Below are 12,917 nucleotides of genomic sequence, written 5' to 3'. Positions count from 1 at the left end.
GCCGGCGTGTGGCACCTCTGCACTCCCAGCTGCTCCCTCTGGGCACTGCCCTGACCCCCCTCCGTCTCTGCACTGGGGTCACAGCTGGTCCCAGTGCGCCACACCACACGGAGGGACACGACTGGTGCCACGCTGGGCTCATGGGGGGTCCAGCTGCACCCCACGCTGGGGATGTCAGTGTCCCAACACCCGGTGGGGTGCAGCTGGTCCCTGCACCCGTGACACTTGCACTGCTGGGCAGGTCAGAAGGTGTCATAGGAGGGGGAGCCCTCCAAAATCGGGTGACCCAGCACCCAGAGCAGCTCGGGAAATTCTAGTCCTGGGCTGGTCCTGCTCGGAGCCAACAATTGTGGGACCCCAAATCCCGGGAGCCCCGGTTTGCAGGGGCAGGGGCGTCAGCGCAGGGACAGCAGGGGCCGTGGGTCCCTGCCGTGCCGCAGCCGTGGCCGTGCCACCGGCAGCCCGGTCCCCAGGAGCGGGGCTGGCGCCCTGTCAGAGCCCGTCACGTCTGCCAGCCCCGCGCCGCGGGGCCGGTGGCAGGGAACATCTGCTCGGCCGCCCCGCTGCCACGGCCGCCAGGACCCCCGGCCAGCGCCGCCGGGGCGGCTCCTCGCCCTGACGCTGATGCGGGGTGACGGGGCGGCGGGGCGGACGGATGGGATCGGACAGACAGACGGGCAAGTGAGCGCCGCTGCCCACGCCACGGCCCAGCCACGCCGCGGGTCACCCGTGCCCGACGCTCACCCGCTCAGACACGTCCGCGGGGACAGCGACAGCCCTGCCACCACCGCTCAGCTCCCGGGTATGGACGGGACGCATCCCTCACCCCTCCTCCTGTACCCCTTTTCCCACGCCTTGTTCCCCATCCCCTTGCTGGTGACCCGCACCGAGGGCACCCAGGACATTTATTCCTGAGGAGGAGACAATGCTGGGCAGGGGCCCCACAGCTGCCGAGCAGGGTCGAGCTGGTGCCACCGGTGTCACCGACACATTTTCACTTCCTTGACAAGCCCAGGACTCGGTTTCCCGGGAGGGCAAGAACTCCTCGACCCCTTCGCCCTGCCCGGGGGGTCGTGGGTCTCCATCCCTGCTGCACCGGGACCCCCGGGAGCCCGCGCCGACGGGAGGGGGATGCTCCCGGTGCGGCACCGCGGGCTGCGAGGGCAGCCGGGGCCCGGGCCGGTGGCCGGGACGATGCTGCCACCTGGTGCCACGGCACGGCGGCGGCGCCGGGACAGGCACCGGGGGTCGGGGGAGACACCGGGACCGGCCGCGGGGTCGGAGGAAGCGCCAGGACCGAGACCGGGGTCGAGAGAAATACCGGGACCGGCCGCGGGGTCGAGGGCAGCACTGGGACTGGCCGCGGGGGTCGAAGAAAGCATCGGGACCGGGGGGTCGGGGGGCAGCGCCGTGACAGGCAGCGGGGCCCGAGAGCCTTGTCGGGACTCCCGGAGCAGCCCCCGCCCGGCCCGCCCGGTGGGAACCCGCCGGGCCCGGGAGACGGGGCACGTTGCCGGTCCCTCTCCCGACTCCGCTCTGGGACGGGCCCCGACGCCAACACAGATGGCACCGGCACCGGGAACGGCCGGGGATAGCCGGGCGGGCTCGCCTCGATGGGAGGCGCGGCCGAGCGGGGCGGGAAGAACCGGTCCCGGTCCCTCTCCCTGTCCTGATCCTGGTCCCGGCCCAGGTCCAGGCCCCTGTCCCACTCTCGGTGTCGGAGCCTGTCCCGATCCCTGTGCCGGTGCCGGTGCCGGTGCCGGTGCCGGTCCTTGTCCCGGCGCCGGAGCAGCCGGGGGGCAGCGGGCCCGGGTCTCCCCCTCCCTCCCGCCCCGTCGCGGCATCCCCGGAGCGCGCCCGGCGGCAGCTGCCGCGTTCCGCCCGCCTCGCCCGGGGCTGCGCACCCCCGGCCCGGCCCCCGCTCCCCCGGCCCGGCCGGCGGGGACCCCCCCGCGCCCCTGCATCCCTCCACGGCCCCCGCACCTCCCCCGTCGGGCCCCCGGCGGGCCGGGCAGGGCAGGGGCTGCGGGCTGCGGGCCGGGGGCGGCGGGGCCAGCTGCCCGCGGGGGGGTCCGGTGCCCGCAGCACATGTGCTGTCACTCAGCCAGTCCCGCCGCTATTTTAGCTCGGGGCCGGCGGCCGGGCTGTGCCCCGCTCCGCCATGGGCCCCCCGCTCCTCCTCGCCTGCCTGCTCGCCCCGCTCTGCGCTCGGGTAAGGGCCGCGGGGACACCGGGGCCGCGGGGACGGGGTGGCACCGGGTGGGACGGGGACCCCCGGCCCCGTGCCCCAGGAGGGCTGGCGGGAATGGGGGCCCTGCACGCGGAGCCAGGGGTCGGCCGGACCCCAGTCCTCGTGGAAACTCATCCCTGGGGGCAGCGGGGATGGGGCTGGGGGTGACGGGGGCTCGGAGCCCCTCTTGAGGCATTTCCCACCCCACAGATGGCGGTGGCAGGGGGGGGCCTGCGGCTCCGGCACATTGCCTGCGCCTGTGACCGGGATGGGCTGAGATGGGATCTGGGGGAGGGTTAGCCGCTTAAAGACACCCTGCTCCTCTTTCTTCCACCCCAGCTGTGGTCCCAGAGCTCCCTGCACCCCCCTGTCCACTCATGCCCCCCCAGAGCCCCTCATCCTGGTCTCAGGCCTGAGCCACACGGGGCCGTTGGGGTTCTGGCCTGGACCCTGTGCTCGGCCGCTTCAAGGCAGGGGAAGGAAAGGGGATCTGCAGGGCAGCCCCACGGGAACGGGGCCCCCAGCGTCCCTCCCTCACATCCCGATGTCCCCCAGCTCCAGTGGCCCCCAGGGACGGGCAGGGGGTTTCTCCTGCTGGAGGAGGGAGCAGAGAAAGACCTGGAGGCCACAGCGCAGCCCCCAAGCCTCAGAACCAGCCCCTTGTCCTGCCCACCCTGTGGGGCTGGGACACAGCCCCCCCTCCCCACACCCCCTCCCCAGGGACCCCTGGCACAGCCAGCCCCACTGCCCTCTTCCCCTGTCCCCCATCAGGGCACACATGGCCCCTGGGGCTCCAGGGACCCCCCGGCAGCCAGCGGTGCAGGCACAGCTGGGCACAGATGTGGGTGCAAGGCTGGTGCTGTCCAGATGTGCTCCCTCCTCGGAGAGGGGACAGCGCCTGTCCCGGGGCCCGGGACGAGGGTGGCAGGGAACTGGGGCTGCATGCACACCTCTCTGCCCCCTCCCCACCCCAGCTCCCACAGTCCCCATGGCTCTGCCCCCCCCACAATCACCCCAAATCCCTGACCTCGGTCCTGCACAGCCCCATACCGCACCCACAGGTCCCTGACCCCACTGCAGCCCCCCCGAACTCCTGTTCCCCTTGTTTCCATCCCCAATCTCCCCCTCACAGCCCCCAGCTCCACCCCAGGCCTCCCCCAGCACCCCAGCCCTGTCCCGCAGGGTCACACTGACAGCACAAACTGATCTCTGAGCCGCCGACCCTCGCTGCCACATCCGTGTGGTGACAGTGACATGGGGGGAGGCCATGGTAGGCGCTGCCTGCCCGAGGTAGCCCCTCCCAGGGGTCCTGTGGGGCACAGCCCATGCCCAGGACACCACCGGGGTCATTTGTGGGGCACCCCTTCCTGGTGAGCCCAGCAGGACCCCCATCACCATCACACCAGGGTGGCAGGGGACACTGACACAAAGCTCCTGGGGAAGCTGGGTGGTCTCTGCGCTACCCCAAACCCAACCCCAACCCCATCAGGGGGACCCAGCGCTGACTCCAGCGCCGTGTACCCCGCTGTGCACACCCAGCCCGGGTGCAGCTCCCTGCCCACTGCCCTGGCATTCCACCCCAGCCCGGAGCTCTGGGCTCTCTGGCAGCCCCGTGTCCCCCCAGGGTGCCAGCCCAGCCCAGGCAGGGGGTGCAGCCCCCCAGGCCTGGGGGCAGCACGAGGCTCCTCGGCGGGTGAAGAGGGCCTGGGTGATCCCCCCCATCAGTGTCTCGGAGAACCACAAGCGCATCCCCCACCTCCTGGTGCAGGTAGGTGAGAGCCCCCCAGCCTCTCTCCCAGCTCGCAGAGTGGGCAGGGGGATTGCACAGGGGCACCCCCAGAGGGGCACAGACCCCCAGCCTGGGACCCCCAGCCCTGATTTTTCTGGGGCAGATCAAGTCGGACAAGCAGCAGCCCGGAGGGGTGATCTACAGCATCAAAGGGCCGGGGGTGGATGAGGAGCCCCTGGGCATCTTCTCCATCGACAAGTTCAGCGGGAAGGTTTTCCTCAACGCCATGCTGGACCGGGAGGAGCACGACCGCTACCGGGTAAGGATGGCCCTGCGTGCCCACAGCCCCTCCCTGGGTCCCCAGGCAGACCCTGACCCCCCACTCTGCACCCACAGCTGAGAGCCTTCGCTCTGGACCTGGGCGGGGTCACCCTGGAGGACCCCACGGACCTGGAGATCATCGTGGTGGACCAGAACGACAACCGGCCGCTCTTCCGGCAGGACGTGTTCACCGGGCGCGTGGTGGAGGGGGCTGAGCCAGGTGGGTCCGCCCGGGGGGCTGGGCTGGGCTGGGCTGGGGGGACCGAACCAGCCCTGTGCCAGCACCCACCGGGCATTCCTGGGCCACAGGGACCTGCGTGATGACGGTGGATGCCACCGACGCCGACGACCCCGACACGGATAACGCGGCACTGCGCTATTCCATCCTGGAGCAGGGCGCTGCAGGAATGTTCAGCATCAACGCCACCACTGGGGAGATCTGCACGGCACGGCCCGGCCTCGACCGGGAGGTACCGGGGGGGGGGGGGTCACCGGGATGGGACTGGGCCGGCACCGGTATTCGGGGCAGCCACGGACACCCGTGGGGAAACCGCAGCTCCGTCCACGAGCAGACCCAGGCGTGGGGACAGGGTGGGTGGGCAGCAGCTGGGGGATCTCTCTGTGCTCCTTGGGGGATCTCTGCGCTCCCTGGGGGCTCAGCTCCGGCCCCTCATTCCCCGCAGACCATGGGGGTGTACAACCTGACGGTGCAGGCGGCCGACATGTCCGGGGACGGGCTGACCACCACGGCCACGGCCGTCATCTACCTGGAGGACATCAACGACAACCCTCCCGAGTTCACCAAGGAGGAGGTAGCAGCCGGGATGTGGGGACGTGCCGGGGTCTGCGGGGCGGGATCTGCTCCCGCCGGGGGTCCGCAGCATCCCAAAGGGGCAGAGTCCAGCCCCGCTCCGCTCTCCCCCAGTTCTCCATGGAGGTGGAGGAGCAGGCGGCCGGTGTGGACGTGGGCAAGGTTTTTGCGCACGACAAGGACCTGGCGGGCTCGCCCAGCTGGTTGGCCAAATTCACCATCCTGGAGGGCGACCCCGAGGGCGCCTTCGCCATCCGGACCGACCCCCACACCAACGACGGCGTGCTCTCCGTGGTGAAGGTGGGCACGGGGCAGCCGGGGGTCACCGGGGGTCGCACGGCTCGGCTGACCCCTGGCCCCTCCGGCAGCCGCTGGACCACGAGGTGCGGGACCGCTTCGAGCTGACGGTGTCGGTGCAGAACGAGCGGCCGCTGGAGCCCTCGGCCCCCGCCAGCCCCCGGGCGCTGGCCACGGTGCGGGTGCGGGTGCGGGACGTCAACGAGGCGCCCGCGTTCCGCGAGAACCCGCGGCGGATCAGCGTCCTGGAAGGGACACCCCCGGGCACCGCCATCACCACCTACACCGCCAGCGACCCCGACACCCACCAGATCCAGACCCTCTCGTGAGTGCCGCTCCCCCGCCACGGCCCCGGCACCCGCGGGGCGGAGCGGGGCGGGGGCGATGTCTCACGCAGCCCCTCGCCCACAGCTACGCGCTGCTCTACGACCCCGCGGACTGGCTGCAGATGGACCCTCACGCCGGCACCGTCCGCACCAAGCGGGAGCTCCTGCACCCGTCCGCCTTCCTGCAGGGCGGCTGGTACATCGCCCTGGTACTCGCCCGCGACGACGGTGAGCAGCCGCCCCCGCCGGCCCCTCGCTCCCGCTGCCCCCGCTGACCCCTGTGCTCTGTCCCCAGCCGAGCCCCCGCTCTCGGCCACCGGCACCCTCTCCATCGAGATCCTGGAGGTGAACGACCACGCTCCGCAGCTACAGCCGCCGGCCGGGGTGCTCTGCGGGCGGCCGGGCCGCGGGGGGACCCTGCTCCTGGGGGCCACCGACGATGACCGCCCCCCCCATGGAGCCCCCTTCCACTTCCAGCTCAGCCCCCAGCACCCCCAGCTCGCCCGCAACTGGAGCATCGCCCGCTTCAATGGTGAGGGCCAGCCGGGGAGGGGGGACGCTGCACAGAGAGTCCCGCTGACCCCCTGCCCACCCCGCAGTGACCCACGCCGTGCTGGCCGTGCTGGCGGAGCTGCCCGAGGGGCCCTACTCGCTGCCGCTGCTGCTCCGGGACTCGGGGACGCCCCCGCGGGAGCAGCTGCAGCTGCTGAACGTCTCGGTGTGCCACTGCGGCCGGGACGGCACCTGCCTGGACGGGGCACTGGCCGCGGCCAGCGCCGGGGCCGGCATCACCCTCGGGGCGCTCATGATCATCGTGGGCAGCACCATCCTCCTCCTCGGTGAGTGGGGCCCGCACCGTCCTTCCCCACCCCGCCCCCCGGCACCCCTGTGCTGGTCCTGGCCACCCCTTCCGAACCCCACCAGCCCGTTCTGTCACCTTGACCCGCACCCAGCACCCCATCCTGGGCCTGGCCTCCCACCCAACCCTACCCGTGTCCCTCAGCACCGCCCCCCTACCCAGCAATCCCTTATGACCGCAATCCGGATCCCTCATTTCCCTCGCTGCCCGTCCCTTCCCAATCCCACCCCGATCCCTGCCTCCGCCCCTATCCCTCCTCTCAGCCCAACTGCATCCCACCCCGGCCATCACCCCCTGCCCGCCGCGCCTCCCCATGCCCACACGCGTGTCCCGTGTCCCCGTGGTGTCCCCGTGTCCCCGCAGTGCTGGCGGCTCTGGGCGCTGCGCGGGTGCGCGGGCGCCGCCGGGCTCTGCGCAAGGGGCTCCTGCAGCGCTCTCGGGACGACATGCGCGACAACATCCTCAACTACGACGAGCAGGGCGGGGGCGAGGAGGACCAGGTGAGCAGGAGCCGTGGCAGGGGCGTCCCGGGGGTCCGCAGCTCGGCCCTGCCCCTCTAAACCCCTCCCGGCCTCGCAGGACGCCTACGACATCAACCAGCTCCGGCACCCCGAGCTCTTCGCCCCCCGGGCCAAGCCCCCCCTGCGCAGGGACGCCCCGCTCAGCTCCGGGACCCCCATGGCCCCCCGCAAGCTGCCCAGCAGCCCGTCGGACATCGAGGACTTCATCAACGAGGTGAGTCAGGGCCCGGCAGCCCCCGCCAGCGCCCCAGGGCCGGCGGGCTGACGGTGACCCCCTGTCCCCGCAGGGGCTGGAGGCGGCTGACAGTGACCCCAGCGTGCCCCCCTATGACACGGCCCTCATCTACGACTACGAGGGCTCGGGCTCGGTGGCCAGCCCGCTGAGCTCCATCGTGTCCAGCCTGACGGACGAGGACCAGGACTACGACTACCTGAGCGAGTGGGGGCCCCGCTTCCGCCGCCTGGCCGACCTGTACGGGCACTAGCGGGGAGGGGGCGCAGGAGGGGGACGCCCCGCTGCCCACGGAGGGGCTGGGGCAGGGACGGGACAGCGGGCAGCTCGCACACACTGAGGAGATGCCCAGAGGCATCACGAATGGACCCGCACAGGATGCCCGGCTGGAGCGGCTTTGCACACGCGTGTGCAACGAGAGGCCTCCGTGCAGGGGGTGCGCACCCACACACCCTCCAGAGCCAGCTCGGCAAATCTGGGGGGGACGCCCGGTTGAGCCCCACACAGCTGGGGAGGGGGCGAGGAGACCCCTGGGCACCCCCATAATAAAGCGCGGGGGTTGGTGGCGGGGGTGTGTGACCCCCCCACACCAGCGACCCGTAGAAACAAGGCACTTTTATTGGGAGCCGGCAGCACCCCCGGGGGGGCTTCACCCCCGCCCCAGGGCTCCCAGCACCGCCGCTCCTGGGGCGGGACCCGGCCCCAGCCCACGCCTCCCGCTGCTCCCCTAACACCCCTGGGCGGGGGTCCCTGCTCGGCCCCCCGCAGCAGGGAGGGCCCCAGGGAGCGCGGGGGGCGCGGCTACATCTCGCGGGGGGGGTCCGGGGAGCGCAGCGTCCTCTTGGTGGAGGCGGCCAGGCGGGAATAGTCGTGGGGGATGGCGTGGGGGGCCAGCAGGGGCAGGTGGTCCTCGCGGGGGGGCCGGCGGAACAGGGGCGGGCGGCGCTGGCTCTCGCCGTCCTGCAGGGACTGGGGCAGCCCCCGGCCCTGGCTCTCGGGCAGTAACATGATGCTGAGCACGGCCAGGATGGCGAAGGAGGCGAACACGACGTGGTGCAGGAAGAAGCCGCGGCTGTTGGGGATGGCGGTGATGGGCGCCGCGGCTTTGCCCACGAAATTGGCGCCCACGACCAGGCCCAGCCCGGCGCCCCTGCGGGAGGAACGTGCTCAGAGAGGCTCTGCCCGGTGCCCCCCGCTCCGGGGCAGCACAAGAGGGGGGCAGCTCCCCCATACCTGACCACGGTGGGGAGAACCTCGCTGGCAAAGAAGATGCTGAGCATGGTGACGGCGTGGGAGGCGGCCGTGCCCACCACGGACAGGGTGAGGACAATGAGCTCCAGCAGGTCTGCGGGGGGTGAAGCACATCAGGGGCCAAACCCCGCACCCACCTCTCTTCCCCCTGGCTGGGGCTGCGTGCCGGGGGTCCCGCGGGGGTCTTACACTGGGTGAGGGCCAGCAGCAAGAGGGAGGAGATGCCGGTGAGGACGGTGCAGAGCAGGAGGATGGCGCGGCGCCCGAAGCGCTCGGCCGTCAGGCACACGAAGAGGCAGGCGGCCGCCTCGGTGCCCAGCAGCGCCAGGTGGGAGGAGAAGAAGTGGGGCAGGTGCGGGACCAGGTTGCGGGTGAAGCAGTGGCGGATGCCGGAGCCGATGAACCTAAGGGACAGCGGGGTCAGGGGGTCGCCAGTGGGACCCCCCGGCCCAGGGCCACCCCGCCGACACGCCCGGCGCTCACGCCGCGAAGCCGAGGATGACGCCGTTCTTCCAGATGACCCTGGTGCCGCAGATCTCGCACACTGAGTGGTACCGGGGCCGCGGGGGCCCCTCGGACAGGGCCTCCAGCTCTGCCGGGAGAGGGGAAACCGGGATAGAGCCGGCTCTGTTCCACCACCCCACAGCCCCGGCTTCGGGGATGGGGCCGACGGCCCTCGCAGTCCCCCCACGCACCCGCGAGGAGGCTGTCCTGGGGGCAGTTGTCCTCGGCCAGCACCTGCAGAGTCTTCCTGGCCCTCTCCAGCTGCCGTGTGGCCAGCAGCCAGCGCGGGGACTCCAGCAGCAGTGCCGGGCACCTGGGGCACGAGTGTCAGGTCACGGGGCTCCCCACGGGCCTGGCCACCCTCCAGCCCTGACCTTCCCACCTGGCTTCAAAGCAACGCTGCCCAGAAACCCTCAGCTTCAAACCTGAGCAAACATTTACCCAGGGTGGGGGGGTTCCACTCCTCTGGAGAGCCCCAGGGGGCCTTTGATCCCCACCGCAGCCCCGGGCAGGGTGTCCTGTGCTGGGAACAGCTTGGCACCAGTCCCGGGGCACAGCCCAGCCACATGCAGCCCCCTGCCCGGGGGGTCCTTACCACCAGCTGGCAGCCAGCAGGGCCAGGATCATGGTGACAGCGCCCTGCAGCACCCGCCAGTCCCGGCACAGCAGGGCCAGCCCCGGCAGCAGCAGCTCCCCGGCCATCCAGAAGAATCCGGCCACCATCGTCACCCCCAGCCGGTGTGGGGGATCACACAGCTCCAGCCCTGGCAGGGGGCGAGGGGGCCACAGTGAGTGCCAAGGACATCCTGCACCCTGGAGCATCCGATATTCCAGCCCATCCCGGGACATCCCACAGCCTGGAGCCCCCCAGGGCACCCTGGAGCATCCCCAGCCCCCACAGCCTCGGGGTGCCCCCCTCACACTCACGTGCCACGTAGAGGGCGAGGAAGGCTCCTGCCAGCGCGGCCCCGAAGAGCAGCCGTGCCACCAGGACCATCAGGAAGTCCACAGCCAGTGCCACGCCGAGGCCCACGGGCACGGCCAGCGCCAGGCACAGCAGGAAGGTGGGACGGCGGCCGAACCTGCCAGGGACGGGCTGTGAGGGGCTGGGCACGGTGTCCCCTGCCCGTGGGGCTGCCCGGGGACCCCCACTACCTGTCACAGGCCAGGCCAGCGGTGACACTGCCCAGGGTCCAGCCCAGCAGGTGCGTGGTCTGCTCCAGGGGCACCTTCCAGCGCGAGGCACACACCAGGTCCCACTGCGGGGACACGGTGGGGAGGTGTCAGCGTAGGGGGCTTGGAAGACCTCCTGGCACTGCCCACAGGGCTGGGGTGGATGGGGCTGGAGGGCTCCTGGAGAGCCCCCACCCCACAAACAGAAATGTGGGGACAGATGAGAGGAGACAGTACTGGCAATTCCAAGAGCCCTGAACACCCTGCAGCCCCTCAGCCCCCTTCCCCAGGGCTCCCCCAGCCAGCCCCAAACCCCTTCCAGGGGGTCACTGCTGCCCCTGCACACCCAGGGCTTTCCCGCGGGATCTTTACCGGAGCCCCCAGCTGGCTCTGGTGGCTGGGACGCCCCAGTTTGTTCCCCCCGACTCCTCTCAGGTATCCCTCCCAGAGCGTTCCCAGGCCCCTCCTTTAACCCCTCCTTCACCCACGGACCCCTCATTCCCCTCCAGCACGCAGACTGCCCCAGGCCCGGGGGTTCCCCGCTCTCCCCAGGCCCGGCACCCCCTCGCTCCCGGCGCCCCCGTGCCCACCTGCGTGACGAGGTTGGCGCGGAGGCCGGCGGCGGGCAGCGCGTAGTGCCAGCCGCGGGTGCAGGGCCCGGTGCCGTTGGGGCGGGGGGCCCCGGAGGGATACCGGTACAGCTGGCAGGGGCTCCAGCCGCCGCGGAGGCGCGGCACGGCGGCGCGGAGCAGCGCGGGGCCCCCGAGGCGGCGGAGCGGCGGCGGCAGCAGCGCGGTGTCGGGGCGGCAGCGGTGCGGGGGCTCCGCGCCCAGCGCCCAGCCCAGCGCCCAGCCCAGCGCCAGCGCCGCGCACGGCGCCCACCCCCCCGCCGCCCGCCGGCCCCGCGGCCGCGACCCCCCGAGCGCCATCGCCACCGGCACCGGCACCGGCACAGCGCTCGGGTCGGCGCGGCCAGGTGGGGCGGCACCGGCCGGACCCGCCCCGCGGCACCGCCCCGACGGCTCCCTCCGGAACTGACCCCCAGCCCCGGTTCAGAGCCCCCAGCCCCGCTTCAGACCCCCCCCCAGCCCCGGTTCAGAGCCCCCAGCCCCGGTTCAGACCCCAGGCCCGCTTCAGACCCCCCAGCCTCCGTTCAAGACCCCCCAGTCCCGGTTCAACATCCCCCAGCCCCTGTTCGGACCCCCCCAGCCCCTGTTCGGACCCCCCCAGTCCCGGTTCGGACACCCAGCCCCCGTTCACTGCCCTACAACACGAGGCTCAGTCCCGGTCTGATTGCCTCCCAAGCCTGGTTTGTCTCCCCAGCCCGGTTCCCAAACCCCAGCCCCAGGTCAGAACCCCGGCCCGGTTCGCCCCCCTCAGCCCCGGTTTGCTCCCCCCAACCCTGGCCCCAGTTCCCACAGCCCGCTGCACCCCCAGCCTGGTTTGCCCCCTCCCAAGCCCCCCAGTTTGGTTCTCCAAGCCCCACTGCCCCCAGCTCAGCCCCAGTTTGCCCTCCCCCAGTCCTGGTTCACTGCCCCCACCCCAGCTCAGACCCCCCTCTCCATGGTGCTCCTGACCCCTCTCAGGGCTGGGGGACCCCCTGGCCCAGCTGGTGTTGAGGGTCTTGGGGTGCAGCCGGGGGTTCCAGGACCCATCTGGGAACACCCACAAATGCACCCAGGTCCCCCCAAACCTCACAGGGTGCCAGTGGAATCTGTGACACCCCCTCTAGGAAGGGAACGTGTTGGCACCCAGCACCACGTGAGCCCGTGGGAAGAGCCAACAGAGCAGCCAAACTGCAAACAGGCTTTACTTCCCTCTTCCTTCTAAAATTTACTCACAGATGTGATTTCTGGGGGCAGCAGCATCACTCGGGTGCTCAGCTTCAGACCTGCAATGGTGGGAAAACTCCATCTGCAAAATCACATTGAAAGCCGCACTGAAAAATCACACCTGCAAACTCACATTGAAAAATCACACTGAGAAATCCCATCTGCATTTTTTACCTCCCTCTGAGGGATCCACACCCCCACACGTCTGGGAGTTACACTGGGAGGAAAACTGACCCTGGAGACTCCCAAGGTCACCAGCACCGTGGTCAGATGAGCCTATGGGACTTTCCAGCTTTACATGCTCATGAAAGGCCTCTCTGTGAGACTACTGAGACAAACTTATGGCTGTTTAACAAGATAAAGACCAGGGATGGAAATTCATCCAAGAACAAGTGTTACCTGTGGCTGCTTTCAGCCCCTGCTCCCAGCACTGGTTCCAGTGCCCCACCACACTCATCCCCAGCCCAGGAAAAGGGTGAGGGAAGAATCCCTCTGGCTGCAGCCGGGACACGGCACAGCCCATCCTGCTGGGGCTGTGTGTGCCCCAGTCCTGGTGCCAGCAGTGCCAAGGCAGGGGCTGAGGGCAGGGGACAGAGGGACCCCTCTGGCTCTTTGGAAGCTGCTGCGATGCACTGGAGTGAAATCCTCCAGGATCCCCCTGCCCCCACCGTGGAAAATTCCTCAAGTGGCCGCAAAGCTGGCAGCAGTGAGGGGAGCTGGGGGCTGAATCCAGGGGTCCCCTCTGGTCCCCAGCACAGAAGCTGGAGAAGCCAGAGCTGGCAGTGGGGGTCTGTGGGGGCCACCTCTCACTGCTGCCTGGGGCTGGCAGCT

The 12,917-nt window shown here is 71.0% G+C and overlaps 2 protein-coding genes across 2 annotated transcripts; one reads left to right on the top strand and one right to left on the bottom strand.

Annotated features, from left to right (window-relative positions):
- Positions 1-2,161: 2,161 nt before the first annotated feature.
- Positions 2,162-7,579, top strand: CDH15 (cadherin 15; the record flags this gene model as incomplete). The annotated part of the gene is made up of 14 exons (XM_084215082.1): positions 2,162-2,212; positions 3,855-3,998; positions 4,123-4,278; positions 4,356-4,500; positions 4,590-4,750; positions 4,964-5,092; positions 5,206-5,391; positions 5,460-5,713; positions 5,800-5,942; positions 6,010-6,246; positions 6,314-6,553; positions 6,937-7,073; positions 7,153-7,308; positions 7,382-7,579. 14 exons carry the CDS (start codon positions 2,162-2,164, stop codon positions 7,577-7,579), a joined length of 2,337 nt encoding a protein of 778 aa, XP_084071208.1.
- Positions 7,580-7,683: 104 nt separating this feature from the next.
- On the bottom strand, positions 7,684-11,183 carry SLC22A31 (solute carrier family 22 member 31; the record flags this gene model as incomplete). Its single annotated transcript, XM_084214963.1, is given in 12 exon segments — positions 7,684-7,971; positions 7,974-8,056; positions 8,059-8,148; positions 8,151-8,476; positions 8,560-8,671; positions 8,767-8,981; positions 9,061-9,169; positions 9,273-9,394; positions 9,677-9,845; positions 10,009-10,163; positions 10,237-10,340; positions 10,845-11,183. Coding segments are annotated over 12 exon segments (2,112 nt in total).
- Between the last annotated feature and the right edge of the window lie 1,734 nt (positions 11,184-12,917).

This window comes from Fringilla coelebs (assembly GCF_963513975.1).
Source record: "Fringilla coelebs genome assembly, chromosome: 14".
Taxonomy (NCBI): Eukaryota; Metazoa; Chordata; class Aves; order Passeriformes; family Fringillidae; genus Fringilla; species Fringilla coelebs.
Note: the sequence above shows the minus strand (reverse complement) of the source record. Positions and strands in the feature narration are given on the sequence as shown.